General features: G+C 44.4%; 2 protein-coding genes across 37 annotated transcripts in view; both read right to left on the bottom strand.

Moving 5' to 3' along the window:
• SORBS1 (sorbin and SH3 domain containing 1) overlaps positions 1-20,930 on the bottom strand; it is a 316,704-nt gene that overhangs the window by 192,057 nt on the left and 103,717 nt on the right. The window contains exons 1-2 of one of the 36 annotated variants that reach the window (XM_083148898.1): positions 6,746-7,017; positions 5,826-5,910 (exon numbers count right to left, since the gene is read on the bottom strand). The exons of 34 other annotated variants lie outside the window; for them this stretch is intronic. The gene's annotated coding sequence lies outside the window, so the exon portion shown is untranslated. Of the gene's footprint in view, positions 1-5,825; positions 5,911-6,745; positions 7,018-20,930 lie in introns of those variants that run through there. One more of the 36 variants, XM_083148897.1, reaches the window with a different exon arrangement.
• Positions 9,243-9,635, bottom strand: LOC146009711 (histone H2A type 1-like). The gene has a single exon (XM_083150167.1). The coding sequence runs from the start codon at positions 9,633-9,635 to the stop codon at positions 9,243-9,245; it is 393 nt and encodes a 130-aa protein (XP_083006293.1).

The raw sequence follows: 20,930 nt of genomic DNA, 5'->3' as shown, positions 1-20,930 counted from the left end.
CCGGCCGCACCGATATCCCCAGGCAGGGTATCACCACCTTTGGGTGGCGATACCCTATAGAAGCCTATGGGCTTCTTTTCGCCGCCCGCAAGCTTAAAATCTATAGCACCAAATGAGAAAGAAGTCATATGCCAATAAAGAGTGGAGCCTATGTATGTGTGTCCATTAGTTCCCCTTCAATTTGTTACACTACATTGCCATGTTTCATTGGTTATCAGAGGTTTTCCATCAATAACTTTGCCCAAAGACTGGAAAAAAAGCCCTTTGATTACGGTTTTCTTTATGTTCAATCAGAAGCAGCAGAATAATCCCTCTTTAAGTGATCTAATCATGGCAGCTCCAGGTCAGTAAATGTCTGTCAGGCTTGCCTTCCCTCCCGGAATGGCCGGAAGGCTCCCAAAAATCAGGTCCCCCTCCCGGCCCTCCGGGAAGGTGGGCAAATCTCCCAGATAGCTCCGGACCTCCCCGGTGGCAGAGTTAAATTGCAGCGATTCAAGCCTTGGGGGGGGGGGGGGGGGGAGGGGGAGGGCGGTATCTCCTCAAAGATTGCGGGATTTGCATCACTGGGGGGCAGGGCTTGATGACATCTACATCAGGCCCCACCCCCAGAAGTGCTGCTGAAATTCTCGGAGACTTTAAAAGTAAGCAAGTAGTGTTTATAGTACAGGTGAATGTCAATGTAATATACAGCTCATCACTCACTCACTCATGAATGCATCATCAAGAAGCATTGGGTTTTTATCAAGTGTTTTCATCTTCTGAGTTTATTTCCACTTAAAAAAACAAACGGTAAGTTTGTGGAAACCCTAACAGGTGGCCAAGTTACTTGATCAACTATTATGATTTAGAACACCAAAGAGATTTAATAACAATATTTCATTTTCCAAGACCAATACCAAGTTACCATGTACCCACATAGTATACATAAACAGGATCTTGCAACATTTAATCAATGATACACAAAACAGATTAAAATCCTAAACTTTCATGAGGTCCATATTATCATTTAATGCAATTGAATCAGAAAGCCAAGCAATGGATTTTCTTAACTTGTGGTCATCATGCTATTGGCATCAGTAGCACATAATTGCTTCTAACCATAATGTGTTTTTCAACCATTGTGACTCAGAACACTAGTGTGCAATAAGAGGTCCTTAGGTGTGATGTGGACAAGCAGCCTTGCTCATCAGGGGGAAGCCTCTCCAACTCAGCAAAGAAGAACACAGACTTACCTGTAAAGGCCCCCCCCCCCCATACATTAGTCCGACTTGTCCCAAGGACCTTATTTTCTTGGCAGCTTCTCGGGAGGGGGACACACGATTAGGCACTTGATGTGCCAAGTTTTGCATAGGATAAATTGCTTGCGATTTATCCTATGCATCTCCCGAGGGAGCAGGGATCGGCGGACATAGAGACGGCGGGCGTGGGATGCCGGTGAGCCAGCGAGGGGGAGCAGACTGCCAGGCAGGGGGAGAAGGGAGCTACAAGGTGGAGGGAGCAGGGGCACGGTGGATGCCGGTGAGCTGGCGAGGGGGAACGGAAAGATGGGCAAGGGGAGAGGGAGCTGTCAGTCACAGTGCTGCAAGAAGAAAAAAAAGCCCATAAAAATGAATGGGCAGCCAGTGATTGGCTGAGCGCTCTCTCAGCCAATCAGCAATTATTTAATTACAGTTTCTTATATAGCGCAGCACATTCCGTTGCGCTTTACAATAGTCGACAGTAATAAAACAAACTGGGTAACAGACAGACTTGGGGTTTAGAGGGCCCTGCTGCAAGCTTACAAGCAATTGGCTGAGAGAGCACTCAGCCAATAACTTGCTGCCCATTCATTTGTATTGTTTTTTTTTTTTCTTGCTGCTCCTCCTGCCCGGCTCTCTGTTCTTCTCACAAGCGTCCACCACCTCTGTGTCCCCTGCCTGCCTCGCAGAGTCCACTGCCCATTGCCTCTGCCCGCCTCACAGCGCCCAGAGGCTGCACATAAGATTTAACAAATCTCATGTGCAGCCCATTGGACCTCCCGACTCTGATCCTATGTGCATGGGACCGCACATCGGATCGGATGGGGTGTCTAGACATGCGATTTGGCCCGATTTTACTGCCCGATCCATTTAAATCGTGTGAAATCAGGCCCAAATCGCATATGGGGGCCATAAGTCTTTGGGGGGCTGAGGCAATAATTAAGGTGTGTTTTAATTCTTCTGTGGGGGATAGTGGGGTATTTATTTTTCCATGGGGTTACAACGTGTTTGTGTGTGTATATTTTATCCTGTGTGAGACAAAAGGCGTGCCTTGACAATTTAAAAACCTTGGCCAGTGTGCCTTGAGTTGAAAAAGGTTGAAAATCACTGCAAGATCGCATTGCTTCAGTCTACCCCAAACAATTTTGTTAATTATTTATTTTAGTAAATGACCTCCTCCTACTGGGCAATCATTACATACATCCCAATTGCAAACAGACATTGCATTGATCTGAATGATGCAAACATACCCAGCAGCTATGCCAGATCTTACAATAAAAGTCTTCCCTTAAATAAATGCTGCTGGTTAAAAGCAAATCTCGTCTTTTTTCTTAGAATTTATAACGGACGTCATTTTAATTGAAAGCTGCTCTTGCATAAATGTATTGAGCTACTGTATGAAAAATTGCAGGCATATGACAATCTTGTGATCGGAAGGAAACACAAACACGTAAAAGATGATTTAAAAAAAAATCCCCCTAGAAGAAAAGATATTGCCAGAAGACCTGCCATACGTGTTCAGCTGCCATCCATGCTATGTAAATCTTGTTAACTCCCTATTACTCTACATGCCAGATGTTAGACCATTAAGATAACCAGGATAATTGTGGTCACGAACAGGGAGTGCGCGGCTGTAGATTATGAGGCAAGGGCAGGTCAGCAGGTGGGTAATTACATAGGAGTACTTCAATCAACATTACACCAATATGAAAAGCACAACATACAAATGTACTACAGAATCCTTTCTTGGCCTGTCACTATTTATCTCTTTGCTTACCAGGAAATGCAAGAAGAAATGACTGAATGCCTGAAACAAGAGTCCAATCGTTATAAAGACCTTTTGTAGTAATAATAATAATAATGACGCCACAAGGGTTCTGCAGCGCCTAACAAAGTACAAAAATAAATGAGCCAAATAGGAAAACAATTACTTTATAGTACAAGATAATATATGACAAGTACATGGCATATAAACATTCCTGCATCAGTAGACGGGACACTGAAATAATCTTCATGTTGGCAGAAAATTAGGGTTAGGTGCTGTTGTAGAGAGTATAAAACAGTCTAGAAAAACATGAGGGCAGAGGGCCCTGCTCGTGACAGCTTACATTTACTCTTATTGTGAAATATCCTGGTTACACTGACCCCGTCTCATACACTATTGTTACAGTCATGCCAAAAAGGGGGCGGGGCTAAAATAAGGCAAATCGCGTCATTTAGTAGCACCCCCTCCCCAGAGAGCCACACATCATGGCATTTACAAGAAAGGGATAATGACAGCAAGCCGTGCCTCCTGGAAACGTTGCAGAGCGTCTACTCTCCGGACTTCTCCCAGGGAGGAGACCCTTAAAGTAGGCAAGTATGACCTGGGTGCAGGATAGTAAACGGATTGCATTCTATGGTGGGAAATGTTACCTGTGGAGTAAATAAGGAATCTGTACTTGGATCCTCTTTAATATATTTGTTAATGACATTGTAAATGAAAAATTAGCTTTTTTGCAGATTGCAAAAAGAAAGAGGGCAGACACCAGCGGTAAAACAATTAACCAGTGGTCTTTATTGTGGTATCAAATTAGCAGCAGTGTGTTATTTTGGGTCCCGGCGGCTGCTTATTGGGCACAAAGCAGAATCGCCCCTTCCGGACTGTCTGCGTTTGCCACCTATTCTATTCTCCCTCTATGGGGGTCGACGACCCCCATGAGGAAAAATAGCCCATGATATTTGGGACTCCGTTGTTGGAAAAACGATCATCAGAATCCTGACTGTCGGGGAGTCATCTGGCACCCAGCATAAAGGTTACTAAAAAGTTTAAAAGGGCAGACTAGTTGGGCCAAGTGGTTCTTATCTGCTGTCAATTCTATGTTTCTATGTTTAGATTTCGAAGGGTAATTTTTTAGGATCTATTTCACCTGAAAATGCATCTTATGCTGGCCATACATCAAAAAGACCAGCTTCCAATCCAGATCATGTGACAATTTCCCTTGAACTCCATAGCAGCTTCTCAGACACATGAGGTGGGTGTGCCCAAGGGTTTTCAGGAAGGTTTGTGATGTGAGCTCTGGGCCCTTGATCAGCCTGTTTCTATCACACTGGGCAAGTAGGACCTGGGCTACGCACAGACTGCACACACTGGAAAAATCATTCCCACATGATGGGAAGTGTTTGCAAATGGATTTCGCAGGGCTACAATATGTTTGCGAGCTTTTTGCAGGCCTGTACAGTGCGGGATTTCACTCTGGCTGAGCAGTGATCACCTGATCACGGTCCCATGTACATCAGATCGGAGCCAGAAAATATTCTCCTGCAGCCCGGCTCCTGCACGTTTCTTTTGAGCAACATAGGGCCCGATTCAGAGGTGGTCGGTATTGCACAGGGAAGCAGCTGTGCATTATGCATACAGGATGCTTCTGTAGGAAATAGGCACCTCCTGTATGCATCAGCGATCACAGCCAATGGCGTAACTACCATAGGTAATAAGGGGTGCAGCTGCTATGGGGCCCAAAGCTGAAGGGGGCCCATCTTTACCATCTAAGTAATACGTTTTACATACATGGATTACCATCAGTTGCTAAATAGGGAGCCCTTACAAACTTTTGCTACGGGGAACGCCCCTGATCAGAGCGTTGCGTCTGAGGAATCGGCATCGGATCACCGGTCGCAATGCTAACTGTCCGGAGTTTGTATATTCTCCCCATACTTGTGTGGGTTTCATCCGGGTACTCCGGTTTCCTCCCACAATCCAAAAATATACTGTTAGGTTAGGTTCACAAACTGTGTAACCCAGGACACTTGCAGGGGTGCCTTGGGTTGGTGGACCAGGATCAATTCATATTATTTTTGGACAATGTACCAGGCAAAACCAGAGCTTGTGGCTGCCAATCATAATATATATGGACAAACAGAAGCAAATCCTGTCCCTCACCAGATAACTGAGACATATACACACAATGCACTTAATTTAAGATTTTTTTTTCTGAATTTCTCGATAAGAAGCATTTGGCCTAGGGGTGCCTTGAAAATATTTTGATGCTCTAGGGCGCCGTGATTCAAAAAAGTTTGGGAACATAGATTGTAAGCTTCACTGGGGCAGGGACTGATGTAAAGGTTCAAATATTCTCTGTAATGCGCTGCAGAATATATGTGTGCGCTATATAAGAAACTGTTAACAAATAAATAAACTTGCCTAATATGAATACCACAGCATCCCATGCTACAATACGAAGTCTGGTTCTAGAGATGAAATCACCAACACGTCATTCATTTAAACATGTTCTAGGGTTACAGCAGCGCATTCCCAGCCCTCAGCCTAATAAGGTTCTGAGATCTGCAAAGCTTTTTATGGGAAAGATTCTAAACTTGGGAGCATTTCATTAGTAAATGGCTTATGCCTCAATGTTGCTGCGTATAAATCCAAAATAATACTCAGCGAGATATTTATTTCCCAAACTTATCTAAAAGTCTTAAACAAGTAAAAAACGTTGTTAGATTATTCCAATAAATATCATGTAAATATTGCTGTCACCTTTTAAACAAAGATACACGGTTTTGAAAGCTTTTTTTTTTCTTGTCAACACAAAAAGTTAATACCTGTCAGACTGCTAATAATTAACTTCCAGTGCTTCGCTGACATGTGTACATATGGCTGCAGGGCTCGTATCATCTTAGGTGTTATCTAGAATAGCAAGAAAACAAAAAGGAATATTCTAAAAGGCCAATGAAGAGAACTAACTGCAAAATGTAGCTTTCAGGCAGACATTTAATGGGCCATGGGGATTTGGGCTATTTGCTGAGTGTAGCAAATGCTGCATGGCTCAGACTAGAGTTGGTGAAAGCACTGATCTCAACTGTTCAAAAGTGGGAATGAATAAAGTGAAGCGATGATTCTGTACAACACAAAGGGAGGGGTACAATACATAATATATATATAAAAATCACAATAGGTCTCTGTTATATGTACTTAAGGATGGTGGTGCTATTTAGTTTTGGCAATCCACTTAGGGACTTCAGAGTTCTAAAACACGTCACTTAGACCAACCGTAGACAGATGGACTGCAGATCTCACTGATCCTTGCAGAACACACTCATTTGCAGCGAGTAAATATACAGCTTAGTCATTTTCATACACTAATGGAAAATACAGACTTGAGAACCGTAATGCAAAACTTTTACTCTTTCCATAACGCATATATAATATATATGTATATATACACACACACACTGTAACTCCATTGCTCAGAGCATACGTTTCAGCTCCACTGAAACACAGACACATGCAGTATATAACACAGCAATGAGTGATCTGTAAACACATTTGTACAATGGATGCCACATGTTATTGTAACCCTACAAAGCAGACGTGAACAAACTGAAAACCCTTCCCTACGTATGACTTGGTAATGGAAAGAACAAACAGCTTTCTACAACACAACTGAGACTCCGCAACAGTTGGGAACAACCTTTATGCCTGCAAACTCAGATACAGTAATGCTGCAAGTCAAAGCACTTACTTTATCCTTCTGATGGGTAGGTTTACAGATCCACAAGGTTGTAATCGGATACTTAGCAGGATATCTGCTCTGTGTAGTCCTTTTCTATGGCACAGCGAGGTATTTGTTCATTTAAACACAGCCTGACACACAAACCATACTGAGATTCCAGAGTGGGAGCCCTCCCAGCTCACCCAGCTCAGCCCCCTCATTAGAATACAGTCAGGCAAAAAAATGCTCCGGGATTCCCTATGGATGGAGACTAGAAAGAGAGTAAAGTGTTCGTTTGTAACAGCTTTTCCAGTCCATCTAGCCTAGCCTGCTAGAATAGAAACACCCTGGCTCATTCGGTTTAAACTTTGACCCCCTAGTTCACAGTCAACAAGCAGAAAGTTGTAAAGGAATTCATTCATTTTCAGAATACTATTGTTTTTTGTATTTAGCAGCATTTCAGATATAATAAAAACAAATGTGCCCTTATTTGCATTATTTACAAATGTCAGTTTATCTGTAACATTCAGAACCTATTATCTTATTTTGCTCATGCAGTATAAACACAATTGTTACATTATAGTCTCTGGAATTTACACATTAATTATTGGTGAGGAGTACAGTATCGACAGCATGGATGGTGTAATGCTTAGCGTTATTGCTCACAGCGCTGAGGTCATGGGTTACATTCCCACCATGGCCCTAACCATACCTCCCAACAGTCCCGAAAACCGCGGGAATGTCCCGGTTTTCGGGACATTCCCACATCCCTCCCGTGGCCGGTAGTGTCCCGCGGCGAGGTGGGGGGCTGTTGGGAGTCCCCACTGTCGGCTGCTGAGCAGCGGTGAATAAACGCGGTGTGCACGTGCACAGAGCCTCCGGGTCACGCCCCCATAGGGTCAAAATGGGGGCGTGGCCTTGTAGGAGAGCCGCGGGTATAGGCCACGTCCCCGACATTTTTTCGGCGTGCATCCCTCTGTCCCGCCTCCGTCTCCCTGAAAGTTGGGAGGTATGCCCTAACTGAGTTTGTATATTCTCCTTGTGCTTGCGTGGGTTTCCTCCAGGTACTCCGATTTTCTCCCACAATCTTCAAATATACTGGTAGGTTAACTGGCTCCCAACAAAAAAAATTAACCCTCAAATGTTTGTGTGTGTGTGTACATGTGATAGGGAATATGGATAATAAGCTTCACTGGGGCAGGGACTGATGTGAATGTTCTAATATTCTCTGCAAAGCGCGAAATACATGCGCTCTATATCAATAACGGATAATAAGATAAAATAATATTGAAATGAAACAAAATCTCGCTCTAGGACAGGGATGGGGAACCTTCGGCCCTCCAGCTGTTGTTGAACTGCATATCCCAGCATGCCCTACTACAGTTTTGCTATTTGGCCCTACTAAAACTGTTGCAGGGCATGCTGGGATGTGTAGTTCAACAACAGCCTGAGGGCCGAAGGTTCCCCCATCCCTGCTCTAGGACATAAGATGAGTAATTTGCAGACATGTAAGTCTTGGAATTTAAAAAAAAAAAAATGTTGTCCATTATGGGAGATCAAGCCTATAAAAAGCTCAAACACTCATCACCCTCCTCTCTACTATATAAAAACAGACGTCAACATATATTTTGTTTAAGGCATAAGCAATTAAAAAGTGGAAACACACAGACATTAGAGAACTCATAAAATAATTACAGTAGGTGTAGACACTGGACTACTGCATCCCTTTAAATGTCAACCTGACTCATACGGATTTCGCTTTAATAATAAAATTACAGGGATTGCCATTCCATCATAGGGTGATGCAATATAACACGGTTATGGAGGCCGCTCTGCTGAGGGGGAAGAGTTCTGAAAGAGTAACAGAGGGTCAAACAAAATAAGATAAAGAAATGTGCTGCAGATTGGTCCACTGAAATATGGAATATTATGATAGAATTATGGTAGAGAATGACACTGAAACAAACATAATGATATGCCATTGCATGCTGTATTTTCCTCAATGTCTTCATATGGCTGGCTAGTGTAATGTGTCACTGTTGGGGGGAAAGAATTAAATATTACCTCTATAATGAGGGTCAGCGCACAAAGACCGTCCTGAGATTGCCCTTCATCCTTTGTCTGCAGCGAGGTATTTATGGTGTGTTCCTGCATGTTATCTGTCTCGCCATTTGGGGACTGGATTGTGTCCCTCACAAGGCTGCTGTGTGATGTCTGGCAGGGCCCAGCTATCTCTTTGTGTTACACATTCCTGCCCTGGTCATTTTTTACCCACTCCCAGTCACTTGAAGTGATGTCTCTCTGCATAAGGAGACATCTCTCTGTGGAGCAGATGTACCTAATGCCGTGTATTATTTATTTATTTATTTGCAGTTTCTTATATAGCGCAGCAGATTCCGTTGCGCTTTACAATAGTAGACAGTGATAAAACAAACTGGGTAACAGACAGACTTGGAGGTTAGAGGGCCCTGCTGCAAGCTTACAATCTATTAGGTATATAGGAGGGAAACAGACAGTTGTTAGCACATTACTTGCTCTTGGCTGGTTTGTGGCTCTCGGTCTTCTTGGGCAGCAGCACGGCCTGGATATTGGGCAGTACACCTCCTTGGGCGATGGTCACTCCACCCAACAGCTTGTTAAGCTCTTCATCGTTGCGTACAGCCAGCTGCAGGTGGCGGGGGATGATGCGGGTCTTCTTGTTGTCGCGGGCAGCGTTTCCGGCAAGCTCCAGAATCTCAGCCGTCAGATACTCCAGCACCGCGGCCAGATAGACCGGGGCACCGGCACCCACACGCTCCGCATAGTTTCCCTTCCTCAGCAGACGGTGAACGCGACAAACTGGAAATTGGAGACCGGCCCGAGATGAGCGAGTCTTGGCCTTAGCCCGGGTCTTGCCGCCTTGTTTCCCTCTGCCAGACATGCTGCTAAGATCTTCAGTGGACAAGTTTACACAAAAAGGAAACAGAGCGAGCTCTAAAAATGATTAGATGTGTACCTAGAGTGATACTGGGAGTGGCAGATCCTGGGGGGGGGGGGGGTAGCTGGCACCAGAAATGACTGATTTTGGGCGCAAAGAGTGATGGTGGTGATTGTTGGAGGGGTGTGTTGCGGTGGCTGGGGAACGGAGGCCATGTTGACTCTCCATAGACGATACACACGCTAAAGTCGAGGAATGATGTTTTGTGACTGCACAGGTACATTTGAATATTCAATGTATTTAGGTCCAGGAATTACGTTGCTTTTAGTAATGCCCTCTTCCCCGGTACAATAATTAATTTACATCTCCAAAATCCTAAACCTCACTGCATCTCGTCTGTATCAAATTAAAGAAATTAATTGTAAACAACATTTTGACAACACTGAGCAGTGCTGCCAATACACCGCTGTTTCTCCAGGCTACACAATCTATGGGCCAAAATAGGGTGTGAGAATCAGAAAGTGACAGATTTTGGGAGAATTTTTCCATTTGTTTAAAGCAGCAATCAATTACATGGCAAAATGAGCCAGGTTTTTCAGTGTAAGGGCGGGATGTATTAATATACATCGCCGCCCTTCGCACTGCAGCTGCCGCATATGTACTAACATATGCGGCCAGCATCGGGTTGCGGTGACGGAGACCCCCGCGATCCTATGATGTGGGCTGCGGGGGTCTCCGTCACCTCCCGGCGGCTGGCAGCGTCCCCCTGCTTCTCCTCCTCCCCCCTGAAGCCGGATGTCCTCCCGGCTGTCACACCAGAGGGAGGAGGAGATTTTGGAGGACGGGAGGGGGGCGCGCGGACGTCGTACGGCGGGAGACGAAAGAAGCCCATAGGCTTCTATAGGGTATCGCCACCCCTAGGGGCGGGGCGGACGTTGATTGATACATAGGAAAATGCCGTAAAACGGGGGTTTTACGGCATTTTCCCTTTAGTAAATCTCGCCCTAAATGATTGCCACTTTAAAAAAAAAAAAAAAAAGGGAAAACTTTCCCAAAATCTCACGCCGATTCTTACACCCTATTATGTTTGTCCCTATATATTGGTATGAAAAAGGGATGCCATGCTGTTTATTTGGCCAATGAAGAATTATATACAGTATTAGCCATATTTTTTACAGTGCCCCTTTGTGGAACCAAATAATATGGCAACTTCTCAATTGCTTGCCTTACATTACACATTCATGTTTATACATTTATAGAGCTAGAACTAAATTGTAACAGTCTGTAACATGGCAGTTAGGAGCCAATTGGCTGCCATTTTATCTCTCTCCTTTTTATCACTCTATCACTCTAAGGCTTAGTACAGGCATGTCCAAACTATGGCCCTCCAGCTATTGTGAAATGCCTTGCCACCATTTTGCCATTAGGGAATGTTAAACCTCTGGCAAGGCATGCTGGGGACGTGTAGTTTCACAACAGCTTTAGGGCCACAGTTTGGACATGTCTGGCTTTGTACAGCTCCCCCAAATATGGATTTAACACATACTTGCCTACCTTAATAGATTTCTCTCCAGGAGATGCCTGAAGAGGAGAAGGAGTTGGCTGGTGAGGGGGGCGGGGCCTGGCCAACTGCATCATTAGGCCTGATCCATCATAGAAAATTACTGTGATTGGAGAGTATTTGCATAGAGGTGGGGCTACAATGAGATTATTAGCATATAATTGACCATCCTTTTTGCTGGGACTGCAATTTCATTGTATTTATCTCACCTTTCTGCCCACTTTACTAGGAAACTGGCAAATTGTGGTAGGGGTGCCCACCCTTCTTGGGCTGAGGGGGACTAGCCTACATCAAATGCGCTATACATAGGTAGAAGTTGTGCGCATGACTGATTAGATGCTGACGGTAGCGGAGATGTCGGGTGGGGGGGTGCGCTACTGTCAGTGGCTGTGGGGTGTGTGGGGTGATGTTACAACTGTCAGCTGCTCTACTGGTGGAGGGTTGCTGTGGCTGTGTCGGGAAGTGTGTGTGTTTGTGTGTGTGTGTGTGTGTGTGTGTATGTATGTATGTATGTATGTGTATGTGTATGTATGGGAGGGGGTTGTTTAGTGGGTAGTGCTGTCACTACCCACTAAAAAAATATTGTATACTTTAATAAAAAATGTCAACTACTAACACTGTTGCAAAAATAAACCAATGTAATAAGCAACATAAAATACTTCAGTACAACAATACCTAAAGAATTACAGATCAGTAAAATATCAGATACAGCTGTGTGGGCAGATTTATGGTTGAGGTCGCCACTAGACCAAGCACCGGTGGCGGCCCAAACCCCCCCCCCCCCCCCAGCAAACAATTCAATGCTCCTCCTTATATTAGCCAATGCAATGGGGCAGGGCATTAACGCAGAAAGCCATGATTGGCTTACCATGGCCAGCTTTGATTTTCAGGACACGCCATTTTTTTAATTCAAAGATGGCCATGACCAGCCAATCATGGCTTGCCGCATCATCGACCCATCCTCTTGCATCAGCTAATATTAACTTGCACAAAGGAGAAGAGACAGTCTGACGGTGGAGTAGGAGTGTTGCAGAGCTCCTCAAAATAGAAGATGCCATGAAAGTCCTTAATGGGCAGCAGCCATGCAAAAGAGCTTAAAGGAAGCTGCTCACTAGGTAAAGATAGAAAATAGAGAGAGAGAGAGAGAGAGAGAGAGAGGGGGCGGTGGCCATGTAAAAGAGCTAAAAGGGCAGCCACCAAAGAGGTCAAGATAGTAGACGCCATGGAAGGTGGTGGCGGCCATGCAAAGCTCAAAAGGCCACCGCCGGTCGAAGTGCAAACAATACTGTGCAGGAGGCAGTGCCATGTTGGCGCTGCAAACAACGTGCAATGGGAAATGGAGAGTAGGTTTCCAAAACCAAGTGCTAGGGTCACTCAGACTGTGGGGGTTGCTGAAAGGGAAGGTGAGGGTTGGGAGGAGGTTATGTATACTAACATGACCCATGTCAGGATTCCTTCCTTTGGGATGCCGGTGTCCTATTCTAAACTCTGGTCACTCGTATGTAGCCTGATCTGTTGCAAAAACACACTGCAAGCAAGATGCATTGTTGGGAAAAAAAAGATGTCCAGCACTAGCAGAAGCACCATGCGTCTCATGTCATATGGCATACTTGTATTCTGTAAAAAGCCCACTGTGGTGCCCAATACAGACCTCAGGCAGATGCACCAGATGTCAGTCTGGGTGTTTCATAAGCAGCGCCTGTTGCTATTGTTAATACATACAGCATGGTGCACGCTCATGTGCTTTGACCTAGGCTCAAAACTTTTGCGGCAGCTTTGATATATTTCTGGATCTCTGATCCTTTCCCAAAAAGACGTCTTTTTCCAATTAACTATTACCGCTACCGCCATGTGTAACTAAGCTTTACGTATTGCTTTTCCTTACCCTATGTCCAGGGGCATGGGAAATTGGGGAATTCTTATTTTAGATGGCTTTACCTTGTCTTTTGTAAAGTAAACAGTCAGGCATCGAGGAATGTCTTCAAGTGAATGGAGAGATGTTTTAGGGTTGTAATACTATACGATACACCAAACAGCTTCATGTTGTATAAAGACCTTCCAAACATAGCGTTAATGCCATTATCTTTTTCATTGTTATGAGCAATTCCATTTATTAACCCAGATTGCATTACGGGGCCCATTTATCACAGATCACATTTCCAATGCGATCCTATCAGCGGTATGTATCATCCGTGATGCACAGGGACAGGGCTCCGAAAGAAGCCTGTCCCTGCGTTGTGCTGAGCCGGGTGCCAGGGGGTCTGCGCATGCGCGCTTAGCACTGACCCCCGCCGACCGCACTGCTCAGAATGGTGGTAGCTCAGGGATGCGAAGTGCTGCTGCCCAACGTTGATACATCGGGCAGCTTTGCCTCCCCCATACTAAAGGAGGGATTGCAGCAGGGATCAGAGATCCTGCTGAGATTGCTCCATGATACATTCTAGTTATACTTAATATTTGCGGCTGATGCCCGAAAATGGGTGTTTTCAGGGATTTAGCCGCATATATTGAATGATAAATGGCGCCTAAAACAGTTACATGTTATGGTAATCAGTGGTTTTCTGTCGTAGAATTGTCAACATAACAATTATGTTTGGCAACTGTTTTGTAATGGTTGCTCATGGAATTATTTAGTTGCAGCGATACTGAACACACCAAGGGACTGTGATACCACTCAGCGAGGAAACGGTCATTTGTCACTGACAGCCAGGAATAGGTGTGTCGGGACTGTTTTGGGTTGTGACTCAGTCTACATATGTGATCCCATATGCAGAAAACATGGTGCCAATAGCTCCCACAGCTATTGGCCCTTATTCAGATCTGATTGCAGTACAAATTTGTTCTCAAAATGGACAAAACCTTGTGCACTGCAGGTGGGGCAGATGTTACATGTGCAGAGAGCGTTGGATTTGTGTGAGTTATTTTGTTTCTGTGCAGGGTAAACACTGGCTGCAATATTTTTACACTGCAATTTATATTTCAGTTTCAACACACGCCACCCAAATCTAACTCTTTCTGCACATGTTACATCTGCCCCACCTGCAGTGCACATGGTTTTGCCCATTTTGAAAACAAATTTGGGCTTTCCCCCCCAGCGATGACAACGGTCATCGCTGTCCATACACGCTGGGCATAATCGCCCAGTGTGTATGGACCTTAGGATTGCAATTTAGATTTCAGTTTGAACACACCTCACCCAGATCTAACTCTCTCTGCATGCATTACATCTGTTCCACCTGCAGTGCAGTATGGTCTTGTCCAGCAGCAAAAATTGCAGCCTTGATAACCGGTCTGAATCAGGCCCAGACTGTAGTGTAAAACTAAATGCATTAATCCAACAAATACAGGTCTGACAAGCATTCTATCTACCCAAACCAAAGCATGACGCTATGTTCCCTGCGCAGCTGATTATACAATTCAACACAATATTATGATTCTTTACCCACATGAAGGCATGCTGTGTGTAGATGACTGCTAGCAGTCCTTGGTGGCTTACAGTGTCAGCATCAGATTTCATCAACACAACAGTGTTATCACTAGGTCTGCCACTAAAGGAATCAATAGTAGAATTGTTTGATCATACAGGGCACTGTATTGTGTACATCATAACCATAAAGAGGAAGGGCCAGATGCACTAAGCTTCAAAAGTGATAAAATGGAGAGTGATAAACAGCCAGCCAATCAGCTCCCACCTGCCATGTCACAGACGGTGTTTGAAAAATGTCAGGCAGCAGCTGATTGGTTGGTTGTTTATCACTCTCCATTTTATAACTTTTGAAGCTTAGGTCATTTGGCCCAAAAACTGCAAGAATACATTATAAATAACTAAACTTCTAATGGACACTGACTATTAGACCATGAATAATATGGAAATATTGAATTTATAGCAAGTCTGCACTTTGTATATAGGGTCGGTCACACCGGGCAGTGAGACAAAAATAGGTAGGATATGGAAAGTATGGGGTAAAATTACTAATGCTTCCAAAATTAGGAACTGGTGAGGTTGCCCATAGCAACCAATCAGATTGTGTCTATAATGTTCTAGGATGCAAAAAAAGAGTGATATTATGATAATGCATAATTAAGCCTGGCACCATCTGCATTATTCATCACAATGTCATCATGACAACTAGGAAACTCCCCAGAGTCTTTCAGGAGAGACAGGTGGTAGATAACGGGATTTCAGTTCCCACTCACTGTCTGGGCTACAAGACTGGCACATTACCTCCTGGCACAGTTACCAGACATTCTTGTTTCAACTCTGTAAACAAGTATTTTATCTGGTACTGTCCCCGAGAAGAGGACTATAAAACAAATGTACCAGTCGCTGATATCTGAAATAACATCTGGTAACATTAGCAAATATGTACAGCATGAAACCGCTTTCAGAATTTAAAGGTGACCAAAATTCCCAGAAGCGAGCAGCAGTATCGTATTATTGGGCAAAAGCGTCAAGTAATAAATCCACATCCTACCATGGGACATACCCCTCCTCAGATACTAATTTGTTGCACAGGTTTCCCGCCAAGCAACAGAAATTGGGTTGGTTACAGTATCCCAGTGGTGACTATCTTCACAGTCACAATCCAGGAAGTGGCAACACAATAGTCAAAATCCTGAAGAATTTTGGTGTGTATAGAAACCCTAATCCTTCCCTCCCACAGCCGAACCCTAACCAAACCCTCCCACAGCCTAACCAACCAACCCTTTCCATAGCCTAACCCTAATTGTCCACTCCCACAGCCTAACTTCCCTCGCCAGCAGCCTAACCATCCTTTTCCATAGCCTATCCTTAATTGTCCACTCCTGCAGCCTAACCTACCTCTCCCGCAGTCTAACCCTACCCAATCCTCTTGCAGCCTAACCCTAACCCATCCCTCACGCAGCCTAACCAAACCCTCCCACAGCCTAACTCGAATCATCCATTCCTGAAGACTAACACTAGCCCTAATACTCAAAAGTTGGCATTTGTAGGGATTTTGACTGTCGGGATGCCGTGGTGAGAAAATGAATGGAAGAAAAATATAGATACTAGGGGATTATGCAATGTGGGATCACGGCTGTCGAACCCCGCCAACAGCCATGATCCAGGCCGTTTGCGGTCAGATCGACCGCATAAGGACAGACCGGATTCAATGTCCTGCCTGCCGATGGGCGCAATGGGTGTGTGGCTGCGAAAACGGCTGTGGATTGTCGATCTGCGGCCCAGATAACGACAATCCACGGGCGTTATCGGCAGAACGGGCCCAACAGCTTCTGAAGTCGGGCCCATTCTGCCGTGATCCCGCACCAATGCTGTCGTTAATGACAGCATTGAATAGGGAGCAGATTGTATACCCCCCTTTGTCAGTGATTTCACTGAAGGTATGAAGAGAGTTAGAGATCGTTAAGGTTTTTTTTTACATGTATGACTTGTTTTTTGGGGGTTTATCATACCCATGTGGAGTCCATCATATTTATGTCAATGTCATCAGTTTAACAAAACCGCCTGGAATTCTTAATATTTTGTTGATTACATTTTCAATCAAATGTAAAATGTGTCGTTGATTGGATACAGGATAGTTGATTTCTCGGTTTATTTTCAGCAATTTTTCTAGCATATTACAGCAGATGCTCATCCTGGGTTTTGAGAGCCAGGGAAATGATCTTTGTCATCCCAGTGGTCTCAGTACAAATGGACATGGTTATTGTGGTTCATTCGCTCAGATGCAAATTTGCATCATTGTGAGTGAACCAAGTCCCGCCTTGCAAATGGTGGTACGTTGACCCACCATTCGCAAGGTGCATATGCTCGCATTGGCAGCAAATGGATGTTTTACATAAATATCCATTAGCATGGTCTGGTGAACCTCCCACATGTGTAAGGCGCACGCATATGTAAGCAACCTTACATAGGCGTATACGCAGCGGAGCATGGCAAGTGAAGAGAGCCATGTGAGGGTACACACTAAATCGGGAGTGAAGGCATTTACACAAAAAGCCATGAAAAACGTATGGTGTCCTTTTCATGTGGCTACCTGTTCCGGTCAACCTTTGGCCTTGTGCCTGTCGATCTTATGTGGTCAAATCTTTGATCCACACCCATTCAATTGGGTACAGTATCCTAGCAGGTTAAGCCCCAGAGGGTGCACTCTGCATTTGCAATTAGGTGCAGCATCCACGCATATTAAAAAGGCACCTTAGGTAGATCTTCCTGCAAGGTAAAATTTACGGCAAGCATAGTAATAAATACATTCAAACACACAAAAGTCACTTGTAACAAGGTCCTCTCACTAATGATTTTCTTAATAAGAATGGAGAAAAAAAAATAATTTACTAACTGTTATAGCACTAGTGATGGAATACATTACAGACAATATTTGGCCATTCACATCAGTAAATCAAGTATACAATCTAAAGTCCCTACCAAAAGCGCGCGCACACACACACGTAAGAGGCCAATTAACCTGCCAGAATGTTTTTGGTGCATAAGAGGAAACTGGAGCATGCCATTCAAACATTATGGTAGCATACAAATTTAACATAGATATGACTTTACTTGGGAATAGAACTCCTGACCTCAGTGCTGAGGGCCAATAAGGCTACCCTCTCTTCTGACCTCCACAGTCATCACAACAGTAAAAGCCTTAATATTTTCCTTATGGGGAGGAAATGTTTATAACAGACATAAAGCCATGTATCGGCCCAATGGGATGCTTAGTGTTGTCTGCACTCCACAGAGGTGACAGGAATTTGTGAGAAAGGCAGAAGGCAGAAGATACAATTCCCTGCTCACACAGGCAGAGAAACATGCCTTCTGCATCCACATAAGGTTTTGTTCTGAGAACATTAAGGCTCCTGTCCAATTCACAGACATGATGTGCGTGGTACGGAAACCAGTAAATTGGTTCCATACATTCAGGAAGAACATTCAGGCTCAGGCTTCTCTGTGCACTCTTGTTATTGCAGCCACACCAGCAACCGAATGACAATTATATAGGCCGAAAAAAGTAATTCAGCTTAGTTGTCCACACTTAACCCCCATAACCATTATATCCAAATTGTCTACAAAAAGGGATACACTATTCATGAGAAACGACGGAGCTACTGGCAGGCTGCCTCTTTCTCTTGTCCGTATTTAATTGCAGCTTGATTACAGTTGATCATTATCCTGGTTTTGCTATTGGAAGGCGCTATAAATTCATATTTTTAAAGTCAATCGTTAGAAATACATGTAAACCGATAAAACTTCATAAACAATTTTTAAAGTACCAAAAACAAAAAGGGGTGTAGTTTTATTTTACATAAATCAGTAGAGTACATCAGGCTATAAGATGACAAAAGTCTTATGAGCATGGGTGACGAGTATGTATGTGCAAAAGATCAAAAAAGAAAAACAACAACTAGTTTGTAGAATGTTTAAATTCCCCCAAAATGAAAGCTCACACTCCATTATCTGCCCATTCTGCCACGCTAAAATTTGGTTGCAAAAATAGAAACTGCATCGGTCTTCAGCTATTTTCTGACCGTTCGTAAAAAAAATAAGAAAAATGAGCGGAACTTAAATTGATCAGATTCTTTGTAACCCAAACAACACTTATCTGTCTTAACTGAAGCACACCGCCACTGGATTCTGGAGAAGTGGCAATGCTGTATGTTTTCTGGAGTGATGAATGATGCTTTACCAGACAGTAGTCAGGGTCACCAAAAGGGTGAGGGAGCAGGTACTAAATTACCCAGGGCTGACTTGTTGTAGTAGCCCAGCAGTGGTGCAGGTCTGATGCTGCTCCCTCCTCATTACCTGTCAGCAGCATCCATGATCCTAACTTAGTGAAAGCTGCTGTGTGCTGGGCTGCTATCGGGCCATGCCCCTGTCCTTGTCACAGCCCCAATGAACCTTTTATGGGATGAATTGGAAAGCATATAGGCCAGTATTTAATGCGGCCGGCGAGGAGGTTTTTATAGAGAGAATGGCTTGTTTTCAGCGAGAGTCGGCGAAAACAAGCCATCCTCGCCGTTTAACCCCTGAACTGCGAATTCTATGTTCCGGCGAAATCCCAGCGACTTCCCCCGAACTGCCAGGTTTGCGTCTAATGCAGCGAGCCCGCAGCTTATAGCACCGAGCCTTGCCGTTTCCATGGCTGCACATGCCGTTTCACTTTGCTTTTTAGAAATAACAAGGTGGAAACAGTGAGTGCTGGGGGGCGTTTGAATACTGATGGCGGGCTATGACCGCGAGCAATAGGCACTGCATGCCATCACAGTTCGCCCTTTTGGCATGGAATATACCCCATAGTGTGTACTATTTAACCTCCACAATGCACTTGTGATGAACGGAGGAGAATCCCCATAATCATGTTACAAACTAGTAAAAAGCCTACCGTCTATAGCAAGAAATGTGGGACTCATTAGCCCAATATTAATTGCCCATGGTTTTGCAATGATATATTCAATAAGCATATGCAGATGTGTCCTCATACACTTATCCCTTTTCCACCATATGGTGTGAGATGCCTGGCGCGATTCCCATGCTGCATCAACTTTGCTTTTAAAGATGCAGTATAGTGTGGGCCACCCATATCAGACCTCTTTTTCTGGTACTTATGTAGTAGCCGGGCACCCAATTTGCATACTTACGGCACTGTAGCGAAATCGGTGCATTTTCCTATGTAATTTATTCTCTATAGGGTACGTTGCCATTTAATGTACTATACACTTGTATGACATCCAATGGGATTTAGGCACCCCCCCCCCCACTATCCACGCCACCCCGAAGTGTGGCGAGTGCAGTGAGCCCCGCGAGGGGTGGCAGAACGAGTCCTCCTGAACTTTTCATACCCCCACTATTCAAGTCGGCGTGGAGTTGATTTTATATAGTGTGGCAAGCGTAGCGAGCCACCGAGCCCGAAGCGTGGCGAGTCCCGCGAGGGGCTGCGGAATACATGTAACGTAATTCGCGTGCGCTCGCCACGCTTCGGGCTCGGTGGCTCGCCACACTATATAAAATCAACTCCACGCCGACGTGGATAGTGGGGGTATGAAAAGGTTGGGAGGACGTCTTCCGCTGGCGCTCGCCATGCTTCGGGGTGGCGTGTATAGTGGGGGGGGTACCTAAGTCCCATTGGATGTCATACAAGTGTATACTACATGAAATGGCATCACAACCAATAAAGTCACATGCGATTTTATGGGACGTGCGATGCGATCACATGCGATGCGATCTCATCGCACCGCCCAAGGCCAGAGAGCAGTGAATAAATTACATAGGAAAATCGCATTGCATGCAAAAAATGCATGCGATGCGATTTTCTTACGCAGAATCGCCCACTAAGCTATTTGTTTAGTGGGAGCTTGGCTACTACAGAAGTACCCTTTTTCCACCACTTTGCTACATTTCCTCAGTTTTGAATCTTTGTTTGCTTATAGTGTACTGGGTTAGTGCTCTGGCGCAGCTAAGTGTCAAACTAAATGGGGCAGTTTGCCTGATTGGAACATATGTGTATGTGGACACCTCAGTATGAGAGTAAAGGTTACAAACTTTTAGATATGTTCCTTATATTTAAAAATGCGGTTTATGATACACCCCCTTCTATAACCCAAGCTGATGGGACAACCCAGATTTCTCTTCAGGAAGGAAACAGCTGTCTAATGTCATAAATAATTTGATTACTGAATTATGTAGTTAATTTTTTTTTCTTACAATAAAAAAACATCTGAATAGAAAACACTCACTGACAGGATGCTGTATATTGCATGTA

The sequence above is a fragment of the Crinia signifera genome, chromosome 6 (genome assembly GCF_055691185.1).
Source record: "Crinia signifera chromosome 6, ASM5569118v1, whole genome shotgun sequence".
NCBI lineage: Eukaryota > Metazoa > Chordata > Amphibia > Anura > Myobatrachidae > Crinia > Crinia signifera.
Note: the sequence above shows the minus strand (reverse complement) of the source record. Positions and strands in the feature narration are given on the sequence as shown.

Excerpts from the sequence above, each read along its gene's own strand:
- LOC146009711 (XM_083150167.1), bottom strand. The coding sequence starts at position 9,635 with ATGTCTGGCAGAGGGAAACAAGGCGGCAAGACCCGGGCTAAGGCCAAG.